At 41.6% G+C, this 27,047-nt stretch overlaps 1 protein-coding gene across 1 annotated transcript in view; it reads left to right on the top strand.

Moving 5' to 3' along the window:
- The window catches only part of cad (carbamoyl-phosphate synthetase 2, aspartate transcarbamylase, and dihydroorotase), a 59,654-nt gene that overhangs the window by 19,042 nt on the left and 13,565 nt on the right, over positions 1–27,047 (top strand). Inside the window, exons 14-33 of the mRNA XM_034200595.1 lie at positions 582–706; positions 1,708–1,841; positions 1,966–2,078; positions 2,849–3,013; positions 3,306–3,391; positions 4,027–4,273; positions 4,988–5,086; positions 7,072–7,296; positions 8,119–8,301; positions 9,035–9,253; positions 10,932–11,099; positions 12,289–12,471; positions 13,622–13,726; positions 16,550–16,795; positions 17,964–18,045; positions 19,224–19,390; positions 19,890–20,054; positions 20,445–20,576; positions 22,534–22,735; positions 24,026–24,216. Coding sequence (XP_034056486.1) covers positions 582–706; positions 1,708–1,841; positions 1,966–2,078; positions 2,849–3,013; positions 3,306–3,391; positions 4,027–4,273; positions 4,988–5,086; positions 7,072–7,296; positions 8,119–8,301; positions 9,035–9,253; positions 10,932–11,099; positions 12,289–12,471; positions 13,622–13,726; positions 16,550–16,795; positions 17,964–18,045; positions 19,224–19,390; positions 19,890–20,054; positions 20,445–20,576; positions 22,534–22,735; positions 24,026–24,216 — 3,237 coding nt within the window. The remainder of the gene's footprint in view (positions 1–581; positions 707–1,707; positions 1,842–1,965; positions 2,079–2,848; positions 3,014–3,305; positions 3,392–4,026; positions 4,274–4,987; positions 5,087–7,071; positions 7,297–8,118; positions 8,302–9,034; positions 9,254–10,931; positions 11,100–12,288; positions 12,472–13,621; positions 13,727–16,549; positions 16,796–17,963; positions 18,046–19,223; positions 19,391–19,889; positions 20,055–20,444; positions 20,577–22,533; positions 22,736–24,025; positions 24,217–27,047) is intronic.

The raw sequence follows: 27,047 nt of genomic DNA, 5'->3' as shown, positions 1-27,047 counted from the left end.
CCCTCTCTCTTTTCCTCCGTACCCAAATCTCTAAAAACGGGGAACAACGGAGCTGATCCAGATTTGCGTCCGATATGACGTAATATCTGAAATGTGGACCCACGGCCCAATCAGAAACGTTGCTATCAGAAACAATGCCCGACTGTTTTGGACGTAATATGGTCGGTGTTTACATTAGCATCGCTAACACTCAGAGCTAACCTGTACTGGAGAGCATGTGTGTGAAGAAGCAGGAAGTAAAAAGGAACTTGGTGGTATAACCAGCAAGAGAGAAAGCCTTTGAGCTCCAGACTGTTTCAGAGAGAATCCATGATATGGCGTTTCATCACGGCAGCATTTAGTTTAGACAGTAGCTGCCGGGTCCGGTAATTATTGTTTTATTATTTGATTCCTATTGTGTTATTTTATATTTGTTCCCTGTACAGCACTTTGGTCAACTGAGGTTGTTTTAAATGTGCTATATAAATAAATAAAGATTGAGATTGAGTGTTTGAAAAAAAACACAGAAGTATTCCTTGGACAGAAGATCAACCACCGTCACATATTTTGTTAAATCGTGCATGAATGTTGATGTGTTTCAGTACTACATCATCGAGGTGAACGCCCGCCTGTCGAGGAGCTCGGCGCTGGCCAGTAAGGCCACTGGTTATCCTCTGGCGTATGTAGCGGCTAAACTAGGCCTGGGGATCCCACTGCCACAACTCAAGTATGTATCTCATTTGTTCTTTCTTTTTTAACTTTTTTTATTGGGTTTTTTCAACAGCATACAGTTATTCTCTCAGAGCATGTATCAAAAGTAGGTCAACAAATCTTCACTTTATAGAAAAATAGGTAGAGTAACAATGTAAATACTGCTTAACACCAGGGCAAACCAATCCCACACAGGCAGAAGACAAACAGACATGAGAAATGAGAAAACCAGTCATCTAAAACAAAAATGTCAATAATAAACAATAAATGTCAATAATAAACAATAAATGTCAATAATAAACAATAAATGTCAGTACGGCATCGCCTCCTCCCCGAAGTATGTATCTCATTTAAATTAGAATGGATGAACTGCTAGTTAATCAGAAAATCTTTTTGTATGTATTGTTTCTTTTGTGTATTAATGTTTTACTGTATTGTACGGAAGAGGATTAGGGCCACATAAAACATTTTTTTTTGTGAGGATTTGAAAAAAAAACATTTTTTTGGGAGAAAAAAGTCAGAATTCTGAGAAAAAAGTCAGAATTCTGACTTTTTTTTCAAATCCTCACAAAAACAAAATGTATGTGGCCCTAATCCTCTTCCGTAGTATTGATATATCTTTTTTCCTACAGTTAATGTATTTTTTACGTTTGATTTCATTCCATGTGTATTTTATGATTTATATATATACATATATTCTCATGTGTAATGCCTGTTCACGTGTTCTGTGACCAAAAGAAAAATCCAAATTTGGAACTAATAAAGTAATGTTTATTATATATATTATATGAGACTTGTCTAGGGACACCTACCTCGAGAAGTTAGAAATGTGTTTTTAGGGTCTGTAATACTTTTGGTTGATTTTCAAATTCCCTTACTGTAATGTCAGTGTTTTGTTCACTTTTGATTTTTAAATATTATCTTTTAGATTTTCGTTTCTGGACTTTGCATCAATCTTGTATTTTTTGGATTTGTGTGATTCAATATAAAAAAAAATCCGTACATTTTTTTCTGTAGAAACTCTGTTACCAACTTAACAACAGCCAACTTTGAGCCCAGTCTGGATTACTGTGTGGTGAAGGTTCCCCGCTGGGACCTCAGCAAGTTCCTCAGGGTTTCCACCACGATCGGCAGCTCCATGAAGAGTGTTGGTAAGAGACACTGAATCTTTATTAATTATAGTATGCTTTGGTGCTTGGGAAAAGGAACCTTGGTCTTCTAATTCTGTAAAAAAATATTCTGTAAGTAGATCCTCATCGGTCTTTTTCTCCACAGGTGAGGTGATGGCTATCGGCCGCAGCTTTGAGGAGGCCTTCCAGAAAGCTCTGAGGATGGTGGACGAGAACTGTGTCGGCTTTGACCACACCATCAAACCCGTCTCTGAAGAGGTAAGAAAGAAAATAATAAGACTTGATAAGTCACGTACTGCTTGTTGACAACTGTTCCCTCTTTGACTTGTTAAGCCCAGTTATCAACACTGTCATATACAAACAAATAATCATGCGGGAAAAGGCCTGTAAAAATGACAAGTCACTGGTCAGTCGATGGAGGTGGTGCAGTTGCACAATGACGTTTCAAACTGGGCCGACAGATGGTGCTAAAGGGCTACTGAGCCAGTATACTGTCAGGTAGATAATATTCTGTTGATTGAAGCCTTACTGGGTCATTGTTTACAGAGGCATACATGTTAAATTACAATGTCTTGCTATTTCAGTAGGTCATGTCTTGAATAAATGGTAAGACATGGCTGATCTCATAGCTGAGATATAACCAACAAAATAAAAGTTGTAGTTCAAAAGTCAAAGTCAACTTTATTGTCAATCTTTCAGTTTGTGTGTAGAGACGGAGAGATCGAAATACCGTTTCCCACAATCCCAAATACAAACATATCAACTTATATAAACACAATCATACATATGCACACATTAAGACCTTAATAAAAGCACAACAATCAATAGATACAAAATAACAGTCACTTCAATATCTTTGGGAAATGTACATTAGTGCAAGACTGTCCATAGCAGCGGGAAAAGTGTCTGGTGCTGGATCTGAGTGTCTGAGTGTGTGGCGTGTTCAAGTCCAGTGGGGATGGAGGGGAGGTTAATCGATCAATTAAGATACCTGATCATGCCTTGTTTCTGCCCCTCTTTTTCTCCAGGAGTTGCAGACTCCCACAGACAAGCGTATCTTCGTTCTGGCGTCTGCGCTCAGAGCCAATTACACGGTGGATCAGCTGTACGACCTCACCAAGATCGACCGCTGGTTCCTGCACAAGATGAAGAACATCACCGACCACGAGAAGCTGCTGGAGACATACAACCAGGTAACCATAAACCATACCATACGATAGCGCTTTAATAGTCACCTGACTTTTCAAAAGTGTTTGAAAGGCGGGGAAAGTGTTGTAAATAGAGACGGAGTACCCAGAGAGCAGGCTGCAGCAGATCAAGTCTGAAATGTGGCTTGCATCCCAGCAGCTCCATGTGTAACATCAACAGACACAATACGTGAACAACAAACATTTAACATAACAGCACGATCATGTTGTTGGATATGAGGAGCATCTCGACTGTCTGTAGTCTTTGTGTTTTTGTTGACGTTGTTGCTCCCTTCAGGACGAGACTGCCATGCCTTCAGAGGTGATGAGGAAGGCCAAGCAGCTGGGATTCTCCGATAAACAGATAGCACAGGCGGTGCAGAGGTGAGAGGGAAACGAGATGTGATATCTCTCAGGCTGCAGCTGTGATGAGGGTTGATGCAACACAAGTGAAGCAATGTGTCCATGTCAACAAACAACATTTCAGTTTGTTGGTTTGTATCCGTGTACCTGCACATTGGAAATGACCTCATAGCTGAATTTGGCATAATCATCTTTTTTTTTTAAATTATGGTCCTTATAACAATTAAATTATAATAAAATAATAATACAAAATAATTCCATATAATTAAATGCAAATAAAAAACAATTGAATAATAAAAAAAGAATTACATTATAATTATAATAATTGAAACAAATGTATTAAATAATAATAATCTATTAAATATATATATAATAATAAAAATGTTGTATTTTTAATTTAATTTCTCAAAGAATATAAAATGTTCCTTTTGAATATAAGCCCCTTACACTTTAACGTATTTATTTATTTTACCTACAATGTCCATAATATGCAGTCTTACATAATATTTAGCATATTTTTCCTTGTTTTTACATGAAATCTCCGGTTTATTCTCCGTTTTCAAACCAAAGTGTATTCTTACATTTGTTTAATCTTTCTTTTTGTAATTACCCTTATATATTCCCACACATCCTTACTGCCACTCTCCGCCCTACAGCACGGAGCTGGTGGTGAGGAAGCTGCGTCACGATTGGTCGATCCTGCCCGTAGTGAAGCAGATCGACACGGTGGCGGCAGAATGGCCCGCCTTCACGAACTACCTTTACCTGACGTACCACGGCACGGAGGACGACCTGGGCTTCGTGGACCAGCACGTGATGGTGATCGGATCGGGGGTTTACCGCATCGGCAGCAGCGTGGAGTTCGACTGGTGTGCCGTCGGCTGCATCACTGAGCTCAGGAAGGTGAGGATCACGGGATCAATTAAAATGCAATTATTGTAATATTAATCTTTTTTAATCTCAATCTGATAAATGTCTTTGGACATTTTTGGACTGAAATGGAAGTAAGGGGAAATGTTTGTGTTGATTATCGGTTGATTTGGTGACTTGATTTTTGTCTGATTTGAAAACATTTTGAAACCAATTAAAGCCTTTCATTATAGATCACTAATTATTCTATATATTTGTATTTAGCCGAAGAAGATTATACATACAACATAGTGCTGTGTCGATGCTCAATTAAATGTATATGAAATCATTTGTAAAGTTATAAAAACTCACATCAATAAAACGGATGAAGAAACACAGGTATAGATTATATTGGAGAATTGAACAGTATTGAAAACAAGCAAATACAAACAATTAAATAATACATTATTAAATTACATAAAAAATACATATAAACAAACAAAAAAAGTGTATTCTAAATATATGCAGAATATATCTAAATGTAAGAATTGGACCATCATTTAAAATAGTTAAATATAATTTATTACATTTGAAATGATTTAATTGTAAAAAAAAAACATCTGGAATTGTAATAAAAACCGGATTAAATGAGTTGAACTATAATAAGACATTTATTTAATTTTTAATACAGTTACATAAATTATATATGTTCTACTCTTAGCGGTTAACATTTTATTATTGTATTAACATGTCTCCCATTAATCACAGATGGGTTATAAGACCATCATGGTGAACTACAACCCGGAGACGGTCAGCACGGACTACGACATGTGTGACCGCCTCTACTTCGATGAGATCTCCTTTGAGGTAAGATACGTCAAAACAACATCTATAAGGCCTGTGTCTAAATATATATCATTTGTGTTTTACGACCGCTGTATTGTTTGAGTTTATCTGTTGTAACTTTGTTCATGCTGCTCTCTTGGCCAGGTCGCTCTTGAAAATACATTTTAATCTCAATGAGACTTTTTACCTGGTTAAATAAAGGATATATATATGTATGTATATATATATCCACAAGTTAAATACTATCAAGAGAGGCAACATATATTAAACAGAAATTCACTTTACTCCTCTTGCCACAAATACTAAGACTTTGTGTGATTTTAAAAACTGTTGAATTTGACTTGATATTAATCATATAAGAAAATGGTCAAGCTTGAGTTACACTGAATTTATTTATTTATTCACTTTCTTTAAAGGTCACCTATTATGCAAAATCCACTTCTTCATGTCTCTTCTACAGCAACATGTGTCCCCTCTTCTACATCAACATGTGTCCCCTCTTCTTCATGTCTCTTCTACATCAACATGTGTCCCCTCTTCTTCATGTCTCTTTTACATCAACATGTGTCCCCTCTTCTTCATGTCTCTTCTACATCAACATGTGTCCCCTCTTCTACATGTCTCTTCTACATCAACATGTGTCCCCTCTTCTTCACGTCTCTTCTACATCAACATGTGTCCCCTCTTCTTCATGTCTCTTCTACATCAACATGTGTCCCCTCTTCTTCATGTCTCTTCTACATCAACATGTGTCCCCTCTTCTTCATGTCTCTTCTACATCAACATGTGTCCCCTCTTCTCCATGTCTCTTCTACATCAACATGTGTCCCCTCTTCTCCATGTCTCTTCTACATCAACATGTGTCCCCCTCTTCTCCATGTCTCTTCTACATCAACATGTGTCCCCTCTTCTTCATGTCTCTTCTACATCAACATGTGTCCCCTCTTCTTCATGTCTCTTCTACATCAACATGTGTCCCCCTCTTCTTCATGTCTCTTCTACATCAACATGCGTCCCCTCTTCTCCATGTCTCTTCTACATCAACATGTGTCCCCTCTTCTTCATGTCTCTTCTACATCAACATGTGTCCCCTCTTCTTCATGTCTCTTCTACATCAACATGTGTCCCCTCTTCTTCATGTCTCTTCTACATCAACATGCGTCCCCTCTTCTCCATGTCTCTTCTACATCAACATGTGTCCCCTCTTCTTCATGTCTCTTCCACATCAACATGTGTCCCCTCTTCTTCATGTCTTTTCTACATCAACATGTGTCCCCTCTTCTTCATGTCTCTTCTACATCAACATGTGTCCCCTCTTCTTCATGTCTCTTCTACATCAACGTGTGTCCCCTCTTCTTCATGTCTCTTCTACATCAACATCTCTTCTTCATGTCTCTTCTACATCAACATGTGTCCCCTCTTCTTCATGTCTCTTCTTCATGTCTCTTCTACATCAACATGTGTCCCCTCTTCTTCATGTCTCTTCTACATCAACATGTGTCCCCTCTTCTTCATGTCTCTTCTACATCAACATGTGTCCCCTCTGTGGAAAGAGACTCTGAAAGTTTCAGGAACAAAGATTCTCTCTCTTTTTGATCCATTTCTATAAAAACCTGTCTGAAAATGAGCTGATCAGATTTTGGCCACTTTATGATGTCATAACAATGTTTTGTCTTGTGTAACCATTAGCCAATCAGCAGCCAGGGTAACCCCCCCCCACCTTATCACCTGAATCTCCTCTAGAGCACCATTTGTGTTCTTTGTAACCAAATGTCTCTCAGAGGGGCGTGGGGAGGGGCTCCTTATTTTCATCTAAAGTAACAGACAGAGAATCAGCACTTTGGAAACAGGGCTGAAACAGAGGGGATTATGGGTAATGCTGCAATGATCTGTTTTGGTGTTTCAGCCAATCAGAGACAGGTTCTGTATATATCTGAGAGCTGTGATATGTTGATGAAAAACAGTATATTAGGGGACCTTTAATGAGTATCCTCTCCATATCTCAGGTGGTGATGGATATCTATGAGCGGGAGAACCCAGAGGGGGTGATCCTCTCAATGGGGGGCCAGCTGCCCAACAACATCGCCATGTCTCTGCACCGTCAGCAGTGCCGCATCCTGGGAACGTCGCCGGAGTTCATCGACAGCGCGGAGAACCGGTTCAAGTTCTCCAGGATGCTCGACACCATCGGGATCAGCCAGCCGCTGTGGAAGGAGCTCTCCGACAACGAGGTACGACACTTTGGATTCGTGGGAGAATGTCTTTTTTAAAACAATATTTTTATTTGAAGTTTTCAAATATAACGAACATTACACATACATCAAACGGTCAGTCTAGGTCAATAAGCATGTCAATAAACACAGGTCAGTATACAGATGATACAGGGATAACAAAGACATGGAACTCCGAATGTCTTTTAATTGTTTTAATCTTTTATGGAAGTTTTTTAATGAAGCTTTTGATGTCCTGTGTGCATGATGTGACCTTTTGGAGGGTATACATAATGTTTGGAGTGTTTCTCTGCATACCCTATAGATGAGAGTAACACATGCGTCACTTCCAGGCGTTCTTACGGCCCCGCCCACTTTTGGGAGAAAACAATCGCTGTCATTTGAATGGTGGTAAATACAGATTCTGAAATGTTCGGCAATCACATAAGAAATGAAGAAAAGCGCCCAATTATGATGATCGGAAAGTATTATACAAACTATTAAAACATGTCATTGGACATCGATGACCTGCGTCGATTTATAGTTTAATTTAAATCAATAAGGAAATGATGTCCGGTCAATCTGTTGGAGGAGGAGTGGCAGGAAGCAATCTGGCACTGAAGCTGCGATTTCTGAATCAGATAGTTTCTTTTACCGTCCTTATTTCTGTAGTGGAAGTAAAGAAACCGTAACTGGGGATTCATTTGTTGTTGAATGTGCAATTTGATTTCCCCCCAAAAGTGGGCAGGGCCAGGAAGTGACGTAGGCGTTTCTCTCATCTATATAAAATAGAGGAAGTCTTTAATAATACACATTTTTTCCCCACTTTCTTCCATTTCTCAGTCTGCCATGAAGTTTTGTGAGACGGTGGGTTATCCCTGTCTGGTTCGTCCGTCCTACGTTCTGAGCGGAGCGGCCATGAACGTAGCCTACACTGACGCAGACCTCGAGAAATACCTGACCAACGCCATCGCTGTGTCCAAAGAATACCCCGTCGTCATCTCCAAATTCATTCAGGAGGCCAAGGTGAGAAAAAAACCCTCTTTAAAGGGGACCTATCGTGCAAAATGCACTTTGTGATGTCTTTTATACATCAATGTGTCCCCGGTGTGTCAGGGAACTCACGCAGCGTCAGAAAATAAAACCCTCTCTTTTCCTCCGTACCCAAATCTCTAAAAACGGGGAACAACGGAGCTGATCCAGATTTGCGTCCGATATGACGTAATATCTGAAATGTGGACCCACGGCCCAATCAGAAACGTTGCTATCAGAAACATGCCTGATGTGTTTTGGACGTAATATGGTCTTTGTTTACATTAGCATCGCTAACACTCAGAGCTAACCTGTACTGGAGAGCATGTGTGTGAAGAAGCAGGAAGTAAAAAGGAACTCACCTTGTGGTATAACCAGCAAGAGAGAAAGCCTTTGAGCTCCAAACTGTTTCAGAGAGAATCCTTGATGTGGTTTGGAACAGGATGGCATTTAATCACGGCAGTGTTTAACTGACAATCTGCCGGTAGAATCAGCACTTTTGAAACAGGAAGTGAAATAGAGGGATATGAGGCATGGCTGGAATGGGTGATCTGTTTGGTATTTGGAGCAAAACACTTCATAGACATGTTTTTTATATATTTGTATTTATCTGAGACTCATAATATATGCCTAAACATAGCATGATAGGAAACCTTTAAGTAAATGTTGAGCTCTTAAGATGTCAGAACGTGTCCCCAGGTTTCTGTAACATTTGTTAATCTTCCAGGAGATCGACGTGGACGCAGTAGCGTGTGACGGCGTAGTGATCGCCATCGCAGTGTCTGAACACGTGGAGAACGCAGGAGTTCACTCTGGTGACGCCACTCTGGTGACTCCAGCTCAGGACATCAACCAGAAGACCATGGAGAGGATCAAGATGATCGTGCACGCCATCGGCCAGGAGCTGCAGGTCACCGGACCCTTCAACCTGCAGCTGATCGCCAAGGTGAGCAGCAGGAAGTCATGACATTCTTATGTTGATCAGACAGATACATATGTGTATTTAAGACGCATAGAAAAGACATTTGGTGCATTGATAGGAACCACAGTTACTAATGTTCAACACTTCAAAGTAGGGATGCACCGAATATTCGGCCACCGAAAATTATCGGCCGAAAATGGTTAAAAAGGCCCTTTCGGCACCGAAAAAATATCACCGAATGTCAGAACAGGCTTACGTTGGTAACCTAACGTGTTGTTGTGATGACGTAATAAAGACGCGGCGACCATGCTCGCGGCTGGCTCACAGGGGGGGGGAACATTGACCTTTGTCATCGAGATTGCCCTGAGCCTTTAACAAATCGTATTAAATAATCTGATGACAGAACTGTAAACAGAATAGCTGAAATGTTAACAAACTAAATAACTCAGTTTCCTCTAATCATTAACCCATGTTTGTATCATGGAGTTAACTCCGTGTGTTGCTGCTAGCATACATAACACCTGACGTGGAAACGTTACTCGTGGATGGGGCTACAGAGCTGCTAGAAAGACGGTCGAACCCGGTACATTCCTCCGTCTGCATGCGGTGCACTTTTGCTAAATGTTTAGACAAATTGCTCGTGCTTACATGCTAAACTCTTATTGCACTTATGGTAACAAGTATTCTCCACATCGAGACGGGTAAAGTTTAACCACACCTCGGAGCGCGTTCTCTCCGCCATCTCCGCAGTGTGCTCCGCTGCATGTAGCAGCTGCGTGTGTGTAAACTGCCCCGCCCCCTCGCACACAGACGGGAGAGAGAGATCTCGTCTGATCGAAAATACATCATAGACGCATTTGTTGTCTTTGCATATTAGAAACGAGTTGGCGACACTAAGACTGCGATATAATGTTTTTTAGCAATAATACATGACATATATAAATGTACTGTATGCATTCAAAAGTGCTGAATAAATGTTTTATGGACCCATAATAGTGATTATTATTTAAGTTAAGTTTTGCCATAATCATGTCTATTTCCATAATCAGGTAGCTGAACAACATTGGTAAAAAATGTATACATTATATATATATATATTTCTATTAATCATTTTCGGCCTTTCGGCATTCGGTTTTCGGCCAACTGTTTCCTATTTTCGGTATCGGTTTCGGCCAAGAATTTCCCATTCGGTGCACCCCTATTCAAAGCTACTAGTGTTCAGCGCAGTCTCTACTATTGTTCATCAGTTGACCAGCCACACGTAGTTGATCTTCACTTGAAGGCGTACAAAAAACAGGCCGTTTGTCCTGAAATGTGGAGTTTCAACACTCACTTGCTCATCTTTTGGGGAGGAGCATACAGCTACAGACAGTACAGTTAACTGAGCAAAAGCAACATAATTGTGTCAATTATTGAAATGGTCTTGGCTTAATCTCAGACCACTGAATCGCCATTAAGAGACAGAGAAAAATATCCTTTTTAGAGATGGTTTTAAGTCAATTTATAGAAATTAGAACAGGTAAATCTTTACAAACAATGAAAGGATTAAATTCCAGCTAACGTGAAATGTTTATCACACTGCATCACACACTCCCTCTGATACCAGGCTTTCATTTAAAGTGTTAATTAAGAAAGCAGACGAGGTCATTGTATCGAGGTTTGTATTCTCTAATATCCTGCCGTTTTCTTTCTCTTCTCCCAGGATGACCAGCTGAAGGTGATCGAGTGTAACGTCCGAGTCTCACGCTCCTTCCCCTTCGTCTCCAAAACTCTCGGCGTAGACCTTGTTGCCCTGGCAACGCAGGCCATCGTGGGGCAGGAAGTGGAGCCAATTGGGCTGATGAGAGGGAAAGGGATAGTGGGAGTGAAGGTAAATAAGTCACTTGATTTTTACTTAAAGGTCACCTATTATGCAAAGTCCACTTCTTCATGTCTCTTCTACATCAACATGTGTCCCCTCTTCTTCATGTCTCTTCTACATCAACATGTGTCCCCTCTTCTTCATGTGTCTTCTACATCAACATGTGTCCCCTCTTCTTCATGTCTCTTCTACATCAACATGTGTCCCCTCTTCTTCATGTCTCTTCTCCATCAACATGTGTCCCCTCTTCTTCATGTCTCTTCTACATCAACATGTGTCCCCTCTTCTTCATGTCTCTTCTACATCAACATGTGTCCCCTCTTCTTCATGTCTCTTCTACATCAACATGTGTCCCCTCTTCTTCATGTCTCTTCTACATCAACATGTGTCCCCTCTTCTTCATGTCTCTTCTACATCAACATGTGTCCCCTCTTCTTCATGTCTCTTCTACATCAACATGTGTCCCCTCTTCTTCATGTCTCTTCTACATCAACATGTGTCCCCTCTTCTTCATGTCTCTTCTCCATCAACATGTGTCCCCTCTTCTTCATGTCTCTTCTACATCAACATGTGTCCCCTCTTCTTCATGTCTCTTCTACATCAACATGTGTCCCCTCTTCTTCATGTCTCTTCTACATCAACATGTGTCCCCTCTTCTTCATGTCTCTTCTCCATCAACATGTGTCCCCTCTGTGGAAAGAGACTCTGAAAGTTTCAGGAACAAAGATTCTCTCTCTTTTTGATCCATTTCTATAAAAACCTGTCTGAAAATGAGCTGATCAGATTTTGGCCACTTTGTGATGTCATAACGATGTTTTGTCTTGTGTATCCATTAGCCAATCAGCAACCCCCCCCCCCCCCTTATCACCTGAATCTCCTCCTAGAGCCCCATTGAGTTCTTTGTAACCAAATGTCTCTCAGAGGGGCGTGGGGAGGGGCTCCTTATTTTCATCTAAAGTAACAGACAGAGAATCAGCACTTTGGAAACAGGGCTGAAACAGAGGGGATTATGGGTAATGCTACAATGATCCGTTTGGTGTTTCAGCCAATCAGAGACAGGCTCTGGATATATCTGAGACCTGTGATATATTGATGGAAAACAGTTTAATAGGGGACCTTTAAATCAGCGATAACGTCCTTTTCACCTCACTGTGTGTCTTGTATATCCTCTTAAATATATGTATAACGTGTCCTCCAGGTTCCCCAGTTCTCCTTCTCTCGCCTGGCCGGAGCAGACGTGGTGCTCGGGGTGGAGATGACCAGCACCGGAGAGGTGGCCTGTTTTGGGGAGAACAGATACGAAGCTTACCTGAAAGCCATGCTCTCCACAGGCTTCATAATCCCCAAGAAGAACATCCTGCTCTCCATCGGCAGCTATAAGGTACCGATTCAAATTCAAAGGTTCAAAGGTTTTATTGTCATACGCTCAAAGCTACAGTGTAGAAATGGCAATGAAATTCTTCTGACCTGAGCTCCTCCAACAATGCAACATATAATAAAATAAAAAATAGTGCAAAAAGTCTATATGCATATCAATAGAATCTGATATGTACAAGAACAGAATATGTTTATTGCGGTGATAACTATTTCTATATATCAGTACATTGCAAGATGACAAACGGGAATGTTTAACAGACTTACTGACTCTCTCTACCTAATTGATCTCAGCCAAATGTTTGTTATTTGGTGAATACGGTCTGACACAATCCATCTGACACAGCTGGCAGTCTGAGTGATGCCTTAGTGGAGCGATGTTCAGACTGAGGCTTATTACAGCACATGTGCAGTCTTGCATGGCGATTAGCAGATGGTGCTCGAGGCCACCAAGCCATGTGGAAATAAGTTGTAGCTTTTCCCCCCAAAACAAATCTGTCACATGGCGCCGAGTGCATGATAAAAATAGTTTGGAACCAGAAATGGAGAATTCAAAGTAACCATAACAGCCCCAATACAATTAAAGTACTATATGTATTTTAACGGGTATTTTGTATTTGATCCACAGTAGCTGAAATGATTCTTAAGCTCCAAGTACACATTTTTACACTAGATATAGTAAATGAAACAATATTATCATTACACCTAACGCATTAAAATGTCATAAAACCGAACATTTGGTAATGAAATATAAAATGATTGACACTAAAGCATATAGAAAATTCTAAATCTCATGTAGTTGTCTCGTCTTTTCTGCAAATAACATATGAACTAAAAAGCCTGACATATATTGAACTATAGCTCGATACACAACTGTATATTTAGATGTCTTACTATGAAACAGTAATGGGACTGTTCAGAAAGCAATTAAGGGATTTGTACATATCTATCTGCATTTCTTTGTGGTTACTCGCCATGTCAAATATACAGGAGGCTCAATCCGTATCCAATGAGACAACTTGAACCCTTTCTAGTGCTGATGAGATTTGAATAATTAAGAAGGATTGTATTATCCAAACCTGTGCATTAACCCACATCTTCCATTGAAGATAACATCATACATGTTGTACATCATTATTTGACTGTGTGCGTTACAGTACAAGAGTGAGCTGCTGCCCACGGTGCAGGCTCTGGAGTCGATGGGCTACGACCTGTACGCCAGCCTGGGCACCGCTGACTTCTACACAGAGCATGGAGTCAAGGTAACTGAACAGATGTTGTATACTTTAGATATTAAACCACTTAATTGCAGAAAAGTAAGCCGGGTAATTAAGATTTATATGATAGAGAAATGTATGCAAATTCACGTTGACTAGAAACTGGAGGAAAAGTCTGGATCTGAAGTGTAACACGCTTTTCCATTTTGCATCTGCTTTGCCCAACAGCAAGTGCATGTTCACAAATATAATATTTTGTGACTGACCTTAAGCATAATGTATTTCTCCTTTCTAGATGGTGTGTAAAAATACAAAAGAATCCTGACTACTGATTGTCAGTATTTTACTACTAATACACTTCATCCTTGTAATTGAATGTAAACTCTATTGCCTGTAGGAGATTATTAAAGAGTGTCTTCCTTATCTGAATACAGAAAGATGTATCCAGTCAATGTTCTACTTTTGAAGCTTCGGCGGAAGCCAATCAAATCATATGCCAGTACAAGCTCTAGCCAATCAAACCGCTGCTTGTGTGTCCGGGGCGGGAGATTCATGTGATTGGTTGTTGGTCGAGTTTCAGACACGCTCACCGGCAAGCTTCGCTGCGTTTTAATAATAAATTATATTTCTATATCGCTTTTCTTGAACCCAAAGGCAAGGCAAGTTTATTTATATAGCACTTTTCAACACAAGGCAATTCAAAGTGCTTTCCAAAAAACGAAAGACATTCAGAAAATGGCATTTAAAATCAGTCATTAAAAAGAAAAGATAATAAAATAAACATTAAAAGAAAAAGTAAATGGATAAAAGTTACAGTGCTGTCTAAGATATGAATAGTTCAATTAAAAGCAGCGACAAAAAGAAAAGTCTTCAGCCTGGATGTAAAAGTATTCAGAGTTGCAGCGGACCTGCAGGTTTCTGGGAGTTTGTTCCAGATATTTGGAGCATAATAACTGAAGTAGTAGTATTCGTTTATTAGTCCCCAAGGGGAAAATGGGTTGCAGCACATCACAGAGGCATTTAAAAAAGTTAAGACAATACATCACTGACAACAACATAGACACAGATAAAAACAAACAGACATAAGAAAACCAGATATCGGCAGACATGACGAGGCGCCTATAGGCCCTCATTTGCGAAATAGGGGCCAGACCAGCTGGGTAAGCAGTGCGTCCTAGCCATCATTTGTTCAGGAGTTTGATGGCTTGTGGGACGAAAGACAGCCTAGATCTGTTCTTTTTGAAATAAGGGGCACGATATCTCCGCCCGGATGGCAACAGTTCAAAGTAAGAGGCAAGAGGGTGCCTCAGGTCACTCGCAATATTGTGTGCCAGTTTTAAAACTCTGTCCTTATATAAGCATTCTATATTAGCCAATGAGATTCCTGTCAATTTACTGGACAATGTAAATTGTAAACGCAATGTAAACGCTGCTTCTCCATGTTTAGTTCTGACTCTGGGGACAGAAAGCTGACCAGTCCCTGAAGACCTGAGAGATCTGGATGGTTCATAATTTAGCAGGAGGTCAGAAATGTATTTTGGGCCTGAACCATTCAGTGCTTTATAAACCAGCAGCAGTATTTTGAAATCTATTCTTTGACAAAGCCGCTTGTTGCCTGAGTTATGAGTCTCAGAGGTTAAGTCAGATAACACTTAAAGAAAACTTCATATCATATCAGAAGTGCTAAATAACATGCATCAACTACCCGGTGTATATATGGGTCAGGTAACACATAATTAGCAGTTATATATATTGACCAATCGTAATATCAAACCAGGGCTCTCGACTAACTTGTTTCCCCATCCTCCCGGAACCATCCCGAAATACAATCTAAGCCGTCCCGAAATGAATGTGGACCGTTCCGAATTTAAAATGTTAGTTTTTCTACATTATCATTAGTTAAAATCATTCAAAGTGACCTTTAACATAAATAAAACATCATACAAATCATTAGATGATAATAATAAGAAACGGAGTTGGTGAAACTAAAACTGTGATGTAATGTGTATGTAGCAATAATACATATGACATATATTTTTTAAATGTCTCCAGTACCGATAAAAAGTCCGATAACGTCGGAGCTTAACGTTACCACTGTCTTTAATAATTCCGGCCCGGGGCTCGTTTAATACCGGGGCTCGGTACCCATCCCTACATGGGGAGAGGCAGCATATTGCTAAGGACTAAATACGATGGAGGGTTCTCTTCTCAGCCTTATTACCCATAGGGGATGAAGAGGAGTCAGTAAATAAAGAGGCCGGCGCTCCAGGGTCTGGTTCTGCTGTGCGTTTTTGTGATGTAATGGTAAAACATTTCAGAATTCCTCCACGGGATGCCATTGTACATCACTCAACCCGCGAAATACACACACTCAGTAGGCTACATAGCTAGACCCGAGAATTTGCGGGCCAGGAATTCGCGGGCACAGCTGTAGCTACGTGTGTATGTATTTCGCGGGTTTCTAAATGTTTTGTGCGTGTGTGTTTATGTTGACAAGGAGGTTTAATAACTGTGTGCTACACAAAACGTGCAGTCGGTTTCATTTTCATCGCCGTTTGTAGTAGAGTTAGCAGGGTATTTTTATTTTAACTCTCGTCCCAAATTCGTCCCAAAATTATTTTCTATCCTCCCCGACACTATTTTTTTTGGCCCCGGGACGACGGGACGTCCTTAAGCTCGAGCCCTGATCAAACCATAACTTAATTAGCAGGTATCACAAAACATCAACCATATATTGTTTCCCTGCTTTCCCTGCATGTGTGAATATATAACTGTGTGTATTTGTATGTGCGTGTGTGCTCAAAAAACCCAACTGTGTATTTGTATGTACTTTTACAAGTGGAAAACTGAATGTCCCCCAATCTGCAGGTGAAAGCGGTGGACTGGCCGTTTGAGGAGGAGGAGAGCGACTGCCCCAACAAAGAAAAGCAGCGCAGCATCATGAACTACCTGGAGGAGAACCACTTCGACCTGGTGATCAACCTGTCGGGGAGGATCAGTGGAGGCCGCCGGCTCTCCTCCTTCGTCACCAAGGGTTACCGGACCAGGCGCATGGCCATCGACTACTCTGTGCCGCTCATCATCGACATCAAGTGCACCAAGCTCTTTGTGCAGGTATTATATAATGATTTGATAACTGTTAGAAAAATATCAATTCTGAATTTGTCTAAAAATTCTGAACTTTGCCAAAATCTCAAAATCCTGAGTTTTTCTCAAAATGACTTTTTCTAAATACTAAAAAAAATTCTCTAAATTATGATTTTTTTCTCAAAATCCTGACTTTTCGCACAAATTATGACTTTTTCTAAATACTAATTTTTTTTCCTCAAAATTATGAACTTTCCCAAAATTAGTCAAAATTATGACTTTCTCAAAATTATGACTTTTTCTCATAAATTCTGACTTTTTCTAAATACTTCATTTTTTTCTCAAAATTATGACTTTTTCTCAAAATTATGACTTTTTCTAATTACTAATTTTTTTTCCTCAAAATCCTGACTTTTCGCACAAATTATGACTTTTTCTAAATACTTAATATTTTTCTCAAAATTATGAACTTTCCCAAAATTAGTCAAAATTATGACTTTTTCTCAAAATTATGACTTTTTCTAAATACTTAAAAATGTTAATAATCTCCCTGGTCCCCGGCTTGAGCTTCAATCTCAGGATCCATGTATGTGTGATCCTCTCCAGAATGGAAGTAGTCATCACATACAGAGCATCAACTAGTTCCTGAACAGTGTCCTTCACATGCTGATATCCAAGAGAGGGAGTTACACAGTCACAAGATGGAGGAATAGAAAGCAGTATTCAATGTTTACTTCAGATTAGCTCCACATCAGAAATGAGCATGCTTGATGTCTATCTCCATAGAGGCTGAATCATCATGTTAATCACATAGCTATCATATGCCTCAAACAGTCCTGATGCTCTTCTAGGTAATCACACATCCTGTCATGTTCACAGCTACAGCTGGGATACCTTTGTATCATGTGGCTCTCATGTTGGAAGAGGACATTCAGAATGTTCCCAACATCATCTCTTAGTGCTGCAGAATAGAGCTGCATGATTTGGATCTGTACCAAACAAGGATTTGAGAAGTGATACAATTTGACTTTACTACTCCATTCAGATACTTTCACATAGTTTCCTTTACTAAATATTTGTTATAGCTGCAATTTGGATATTGCACTAGTCTATATTGCGTCTTTCGATCAAATGTGCAGCCCTTCTGAAACAGCTTTGAAAGACAACATGATTAATATGAATGTGTGTTTTTCAGGCTCTTCATCGGGTTGGTCCCACTCCACCAGTGAAAACTCACATCGACAGCATGAGCTCACAGACGCTGGTCCGTCTGCCGGGTGAGTCTCTGCAACAGGCACAAAATCAATCTTGATTTCATTTGAATGATTGTGGCTAATTTGAGACATTTGGATCGTTTGTCTGCAGCTGCAAAATGGAGATTTTTTAAAGATATTACAAAAATGGCGAAGTCCCGCCCATCTACCTCCGCCCCATGGGACCTTATTTCGGAAAAAGTATGCATTGAAGTCAATGTAGAGAGAAAGATTATCTCTCGATCCCGTTTGAATTGTGCCATGAATTACACATATGATGTTTGTCAATCTTACAAAAATAATTTCCATGTCAAAAAAGTCACAGTTTGTCGTAAAACTGTTGAAATATAAGACTGAAAAATACGCAACTAGAAAGACTACAAATCCCAGAGTCCCGGTCCCGCATGCTGGCTCTCACGGACTGACTAACTCCCCTTGTGTGTATGTACAGCTCTCAACGTGCCCAGACTTGGAGTGATTTTCTCCTCTTTTAATACTTTCCGCCTCATTCTGAGAGAAAGAAGTGAAATGTTTCAACGAGACGGCCGTCTTGGTGTGTGGTGCGAGACGGGAGATGTAGTTCATTGAGCGGTTTCACACAAAGAAAGTGTTACTTCACAGTTTTACAACACATTTAAATTTGTTTGTCTTGCAAAATTATCTTTTAAATTGACAAACATCATATGTGTAATTCGTGGCACAATTCAAACGGGATCGAAAGATAATCTTCTCTCTCCATTGACTTCAATACAGACTTTTTCAGAAATAAGGTCCCATGGAGGAAAGGGAGGGACTTCGCCTCTCTATAGGTCTTTTAATCTTTCCTTAATTGCCCTGCGAGGTTCAAAAAAGGTCTAAATCTAAAAGCACAATTGTCAAGCTTTTAAGGGACAATGATTAACTTATTTTGTCAAATGAACAGTAGCCTATCCATACAATTAGTTATACAAATATATCCATTCAAATATTTTATAAGGTGTTGCAGTAGTACAATTTCTCGTCTTAATTCTTTCCATACGGAAGAATATAGAGAAAATTCGAATCCCTCAATGTGTTCATATCTACTCAGAAATACCCAGTATCTGTTTTCACCTTTTCCTAGTTCTAGAAGCTCTGTTGGAGCGATGCATACAGGGATATAAATAAATACTTGTGAACAATCCGAAAGGTTCAAATCTCTCCTGCTTGTCGTTGATTCTCAGGTCTGATCGATGTGCACGTCCACCTGCGGGAGCCCGGGGCCGAACACAAGGAGGACTTCTCCTCCGGTACGGCTGCTGCTCTGGCAGGAGGCGTCACCATGGTGTGTGCCATGCCCAACACCTCCCCCGCCATCACCGACGCCAACACTCTGGCCCTCGTACAGAAGGTAAGACCACGTTCAAAATGATCCAAGACCCCCTGTGGTGTGAAGCACAAGGGTACGCAACAACTAGGAGGTTGAAAAATGTGGATTTTAATAACCCAAAATATATATATACAGTTTTTAGGATTAAAATTAATTTAGATGAAAAAATGTTCATTAGGTTTCATATAAACAGATCTTGTTGACAATCACTAAAGTAAACAAGGTTGCGTGCACTCAACTTAGAAAAGTAAAGTAAAAAATGTGTGCATGGATGATTTTAATTAAAAAAACAGCACAACCTGAAGGATGTGTGGTTGGTGAGGCTTCTAGTTACAGCCTTCACAGCATGCATTTAATCAAAGTTGGCTGAAGTCTTGTGTTCCATGATAACTTATATTCCACACTATCTTGCATTTTGCTGTAACTCCATCGTATACAATGTTGATTTTAATCTGTGAAGCCCACCGTGTTTTGTGATATTAGGCTATACAAATAAAGTTTGATTTGATTTGAACTTCAGCTGGCCAAAGCGGGCTGCCGCTGTGACTACGCCCTGTACCTCGGCGCTGCTTCAGATAACGCCGCCATCCTGCCGTCCATCGCCAGCCAGGCGGTGGGTCTGAAGATGTATCTGAACGACACGTACTCCACTCTCAAGATGGACAACGTGGCTCTCTGGATGGAGGTAGGTCTCACCTTGTTCATGTTGCAAATGGACCTGCTGTGGTGCAAGAAGAAATTCAGACTCAATTGGACAATAATATCTTATTGTTGTATATTTTTAAACCTTGACAAACCACTTTAGTTTACAGGTTTTCTATCATTGTAGTTATTATGGGACTTTTCTTAAACTATTAGGTGTCAGGATTTATAGATTTGTCTTTTTTAGTGTTTAAATCCGGTTCAAATTAGGTAAGTTGACCCTGGGGCAAAGCTTTACACTTTGTAATTTGGCGGAGAAGTCTTTGCATTTTGGCATTTCCTGGAGCCACTGTCTAAAGCCCCCTAATATCTCCATTAGCATGTGCGTCCAGTATCCCACCCTGCCCACTAAACTCTCTGTTTGTGTATGCAGCACTTTGAGAAGTGGCCGAAGCAGTTTCCCATCGTGGCTCACGCTGAGAAGCAGACGGTGGCTGCCATCCTGATGGTGGCTCAGCTCTACCAGCGGCCCGTCCACATCTGCCACATCGCCAAGAAGGAGGAGGTAAAGTACTGTTTCTATTTAGTTAGTATTATAGAAATCAAATGGTGGAAGAGTGCAATATTGGTGGGAGTTTTGTTAGTGTGGAGGAAATTCTTAAGGCGAGACACTACAGGTAAATAGGGTAATTTTTCTAAAGATATCAGCTATACATTTCTCCAGTTAATTACTTACATTTAGACAATTGTTTTTTGTATTACAAGTTTTCTGAAATAGTTTAAATTCATGTTCGGGATCATTTGTTTTTTGTATAACCTTGCTTCGTGCAAGGGACATTAGGCGCATTCACACCGCAGTACTTTTCCCACAAAGGTTCATGAGAACTCTTTAGTTCTCATGAACTAAGTACAGATCGCGTTCACACCGGAATAAGTCCCTGGGGGAGGATTAGGCAAATGAAGCCGCTGACGTCACTTCGTCTTCTTCTGCTTTGGGTTTACTGGCAGGCCGCAAACCACTTCACGGCGTATACTGCCACCCGAAGTCCCCGGCCGGAAGTCCCCGGAGTTGGGGACTGGCTTCAGTAGAAGCTGCTGGGACTCCCAGCAGCTTCTACTGAAGCCTTCCGAGTAAATCGCCAGAACGCCGACACCTCCTCATCTCCACCGCTGCCATGTTTTATTTTGTGTTGCCATAAGTTAGTCTCGCTCCGTTGGTGCGCGGGGCTAATGCTAATGCTAATAATGCTAATGTGAGGATAATAAAATGGCGGCTTCACAAAACTTTTTGGGAGTTTGACGGGGCGTGGTTTGCAATCCTCCCAGCCAATCAGTCATAGGAACCTTGTTCTCCCACGAAAGTCCCCGCTCTCTAGCAGGGACGGAAAAGGGGGTAAAAAGGTTCTCATGAACTAATTTTTGTTCCGGCTCTTTTTGGTGTGAACGCAACATTTCAGAACTATATCGGAACTAAAGTGGGAAAAGTACTGCGGTGTGAACGCGCCTAATTGTTGTCGTCTTCTATGTGAAAGTTTTTTTCTCCGTTCTTTTGCTATTTTGAGATTTACATTTCCAGCGAAAGCTAACCAGGAAGTGTTTTAGCACACCACGTGACGCATCTGAACGAATCACGTTGTCAGAAATTGACACCAGCCAATGAGATTTTGTTTCTTGGTTTAAGACCCCTTTGTACTTTCGCGATTGGTTGCTGATACAAAGGAAACGACCATATTTGGATCCGATGAGATTGTGCAGGAGAGACGGAGCTTTCCAGCGATACCTCTGATGACATGGTGCACACAGCGGTCGCGGTACTTTAGCAAATAGACAAACTTTAGTAAAAATTAACACTTAAATGTGTATTTTGTACATTTTCCTTCTAAAAGCCTGAAAGAAAACATGTTATGGAATCAAAATAGCACAAAATCTCAAAATTGACCAGTGCATGAAAAACGATGTTTTTGCCTGCCGTGTCTCGCCTTAACTGATAAATGAGTCATGGACAAAGTTTGTCTTTTGTTATATTTAATAAAGTAATAAAGAAAGTCAATATACAAGTGAAGTCGATCCCAAATGAGGAACAGAGCTACTTCATCCTCGAAGGAGAAAATCGCTTTGAACACAGAACACAGCTTACAGTCACATTTATATAGTAGAGAAAATATCCAACTGGTCCCATCCATCAATTCCCTTAGGCATCATCTAAACATCCCACCATTAAACCCCCTCGTCCTTAACCATTGGCAAATCCCCCTTTTACTTCCTTTGCCCTCCTGAAATGTAAATCCTTAACACATGTCTCTGTTAAACACAAGACTACAAATACAATGTAACAGTGTAAATCAGAGTATGAGACTATGTATTAAATGATTATATGATCATTTGACACGACAAATAGTTTGAGACTTTATCAAAGCTTACATATAAGCTATCTTTCATTACAGGTACAGATATTTTAAAGTATTGAAACGACACTTTGATGAAGCAATATCTCACATTCTTACCTCCTGTCTTTTATTCAGATTATGATTATCCGGGCAGCGAAGCAGAAGGGCATCCAGGTCACATGTGAGGTGGCTCCTCATCACCTCTTCCTGTGCGAGGAGAACATCGGAGAGATCGGTGGCGGGCGGGCGCAGGTCCGACCCATGCTGGGAACTCTGGAGGACATGGAGGCTCTGTGGGAGAACCTGGACATCATCGACTGCTTCGCCACTGACCACGGTGAGTGAAGACACGGAAACCAGTCTAAATATATACGTGTGTAGCAAACCGGTCATTTATTAGGACAAAAACTCAACTTTAATCTCAACTGCGTTAACAACAGATGCAACCCTGACAGTCTCCAGGTCTGTTCATGTTCTTCTCCATGCACCAGTCTCTATTTTCAAAGTCAACTTTATTGTCAATCTTTCAGTTTGTGTGTACAGACGGAGACATCGAAATACCGTTTCCCACAATCCAGAATACAAAAACAAATATAAGAATTAGGGCTGTCAAGATAACACGTTAACGCAACAACAAAAAATTAACGCCACTAATTATTTTAACGCGATTAACGCATGTGTATTTTTTGTCCTCGGCCGCCCCGTAGTTTCAGAGCGCATCGAGTTTAAAATACATTCTACAAGCTGATGCTGATCCTGCTGTCCGCTTGCAGCAGACCACACTTCCACGCTCACCGGCAGGCCCGGACTGGCCATCGGGAGGACCGGGAGGGTGTGTGTGTGTGTGGCCCGAGCGAGCGAGAGAACGGGCACACCTTACGTGTATTGTTGTTGTTAGCATCTGGTGCTAGCTAGCTGCGCTAACGGATATAAGGAGCTGTTTAAATGAAAACAGAGGAGCGACATTTCGCCGACAACTGCGCCGAGCACTTGATTTTATGCAGGAAGCCAGACAGTGGGACATTGTACGAACACTCAGCACGGATAGTGCGTAACATGATTGCAGCGTCCAGGCAGCTCCCGTTCGAGCATATGCCTTGAGTTGCACATAGCTCCAACGATCCATCACACACACACACACACACACACACACACACACACACACACACACACACACACACACACACACACACACACACACACACACACACACACACACACACACACACTGTAGGTGGATATTTTTAATGTTCAGATGTTGTGTTTAATATTCATGAGGATATTTGTCATTGTTCAAATGATAATAAACATTAGCATAAAGCATATTTGTCCACTCATATGTTGATAAGAGTATTAAAAACTTGACAAATATTCCTCTAAGGAACATTTAGAACAGATCAAAAATGTGCGATTAACTATTTTAATCGACTGACAGCCCTAATAAAAATATGTGTGTACATATATATTGAACACAATGTCTTAATGTGTGCATATGTGTACATGTGTCTTTTGATTGTGTGTGTGTATATACATTGCACAATGCCATGTCTTTGCTGCTGCAATGCAAACACTTCCCACATGGGGGTCAATGACTTATCTTTGATGTTTACGTGCTGTCTGTGTTTAGCCCCCCACTCTGTAGAGGAGAAGAGCAGGGACAGTGCTCCTCCAGGGTACCCCGGTCTGGAGACCATGCTGCCGCTGCTTCTGACCGCCGTGAGTGACGGACGGCTCACTATGGATGACATCATCACGCGTCTCTATGACAACCCGCGCAAGATCTTCAACCTGCCCGTCCAGGAGAACACCTACGTGGAGGTAAACACAAAGGAAGGGCATTATTGTTAGAGCCAGTATTTAGATTGTTATAAGAAAGGCCAATATAGTGTGTTGACACTATAAAAGACTACAATTCCCACTGCGCCTTCTCCACACACACACACACACACACACACACACACACACACACACACACACACACACACACACACACACACACACAGAAATGGTAGTGCGTGTGGCTCGACAGTGAGGGTGATGAACAGAGGATTCTGACTGTTAGAGCCAGTATCTTGTTGTATAAGAAAGGCCACCTAACTGTGACGTCTGTAGCCAACCAGAGTATAAAAGACTACAATTCCCACAGTGCCTCCTGTAAAGTGACAGTGATGGAAAACCTGCTAGAAAGATGTCGTCGAGGAACAGTTTTTAACCGTCCAATTACCCTTTAAGCTATCGAGTTATATAAGCCTTATCAAGACAGAAAGAATACCTAAGTTGTTATTTTGTTTGAGTTCTGCCTATTTGTTTTGAATATTGTTAAGGCCTCTTTTCGTTGTTGCACGTGTCAAAGTTTGTTATTTTATTCAAACCATCGGAGGCCAAGCAACTCTTCAACTGTAAGTAATATAAAGGAAAGAAAACAAGTTAAAAATGTCGGGTGGCTTGATAGAAAAACAAGGAAGGAAGTCACGACAATTATTTAATGTCCTGGGGTCTACTGGAGTCTTGATTTGAGCGTTTGGTGCTAAAACTGACAAATCTGCCAAAGAATGCTCACTTTTCTGTCAGAATGAGAAACGGGTTTATTACAGAGAGACACGTACGAGGAATTTGACTTGGTGTCGTGGTGCATACATAAAAGTAAAACAAACATTAAAAACACAGATAGAAAACTATTTTAAGACATTTTAATAACATTAAAAGATATAGCAGTATTTACATTGAAATAGATTGGAATTAAATATGCAGTGATAAAAAAACTAGATATTGTGTGCATTGATGTAATGCAGATGACCATTGGTCCTTTTTTGTTGGTGCTACCCTTCCCCAAATCACATACCTCATTCACACCAACGCAACTCCGGTTCAAGCTCCGTGCTAGAGCTTTTCAGGTTCAGAACCGGTTCTTCGGTTTAGCTCCGGCTCTTTTCACACCGCCCAGAGTCCGACTGATGCTGCGTCATTGCCTCATCGTTTGCGTCATGACGTAACCGTTTGCGTGCCTGCTTCATAAAGCCAAACCGTGCGGAAACCCCTCACAGCTCACACCGACAACAACAACAATGGCCGATTGTGCTCCAGCTTCCTCTGTACCTCTTCGGAAGACCAGATTCCCAGTAGGTAGCTGGTCTCTTCAGTGGACCACTGCTGCTTGTTAAGTTTCTTCATCGTTGTGTACAAACTGGATAAAACGCCGGCTTTTTGTTGTTGTTCTGGAGTTGATCTGCCCCTGCCCCGCCTCGACGTAAGCGTGACGTATGCGGTGCTTTTGCTCTGGCCGGACAATTTTTTGGTGCTTGAAATGAACCGGATTCCAGAGCTAAGAGGCTGCTCCGCTGCGGTGTGAACAGGAAACCCCGGTGCTTTTCAAGCTCCAGCTCCAAACCGGCCCTGAAACACCGTTGGTGTGAATGAAGTATTAGTGACCTTGCCTTGAGACAACAAGGCAAGGCATTACTGATTATTTAAGCAACAAAGACTAGTGTTGCACGGTGTACCGATACTTGAAAGGTACCGCGATACCCTGCCGTTAAAATCGCTACGATTCCTCCGTTTCATTAGTATCGGTACTTTAAGAATGACGGGGGAAAGTACTCCGGTGAGAAAGCGCTGTTTTAATAAGAGCCGTGTGTGTTCAGCGCTCTGCTTCCACTCCCTGCACTGCAGCCGTGCCTGCAGTCCCTCCCCCCTCAAGCACGCTCTAAGTCCCTCCCCTCTGAAGCACGCTCTAAGTCCCTCCCCTCTGAAGCACGCTCTAAGTCCCTCCCCTCTCAAGCACGCTCTAAGTCCCTCCCCCCTCAAGCACGCTCTAAGTCCCTCCCCCCTCATGCACGCTCTAAGTCCCTCCCCTCTGAAGCACGCTCTAAGTCCCTCCCCTCTGAAGCACGCTCTAAGTCCCTCCCCCCTCTGAAGCACGCTCTAAGTCCCTCCCCCCTCAAGCACGCTCTAAGTCCCTCCCCCCTCTAAGCACGCTCTAAGTCCCCTCCCCCTCGAAGCACGCTCTAAGTCCCTCCCCTCCCTGAAGCACGCTCTAAGTCCCTCCCCTCTGAAGCACGCTCTAAGTCCCTCCCCCTCTGAAGCACGCTCTAAGTCCCTCCCCTCTGAAGCACGCTCTAAGTCCCTCCCCCTCTGAAGCACGCTCTAAGGTCCCTCCCCTCTGAAGCACGCTCTAAGGTCCCTCCCCTCTGAAGCACGCTCTAAAGTCCCTCCCCTCTGAAGCACGCTCTAAGTCCCTCCCCCCCTCTAAGCACGCTCTATCTAAGTCCCTCCCCTCTGAAGCACGCTCTAAGTCCCCTCCCCCCTCAATGCACGCTCTAAGTCCCTCCCCTCTGAAGCACGCTCTAAGTCCCTCCCCCCTCAAGCACGCTCTAAGTCCCTCCCCCCTCAAGCACGCTCTAAGTCCCTCCCCTCTGAAGCACGCTCTAAGTCCCTCCCCTCTGAAGCACGCTCTAAGTCCCTCCCCTCTGAAGCACGCTCTAAGTCCCTCCCCCCTCAAGCACGCTCTAAGTCCCTCCCCTCTCTGAAGCACGCTCTAAGTCCCTCCCCCCCTCAAGCACGCTCTAAGTCCCTCCCCTCTGAAGCACGCTCTAAGTCCCTCCCCCCTCAAGCACGCTCTAAGTCCCTCCCCTCTGACGCACGCTCTAAGT

The sequence above is a fragment of the Gymnodraco acuticeps genome, unplaced genomic scaffold (genome assembly GCF_902827175.1).
Source record: "Gymnodraco acuticeps unplaced genomic scaffold, fGymAcu1.1, whole genome shotgun sequence".
Lineage (NCBI taxonomy): Eukaryota > Metazoa > Chordata > Actinopteri > Perciformes > Bathydraconidae > Gymnodraco > Gymnodraco acuticeps.
This window is presented reverse-complemented; position numbering and strand designations above follow the sequence as displayed.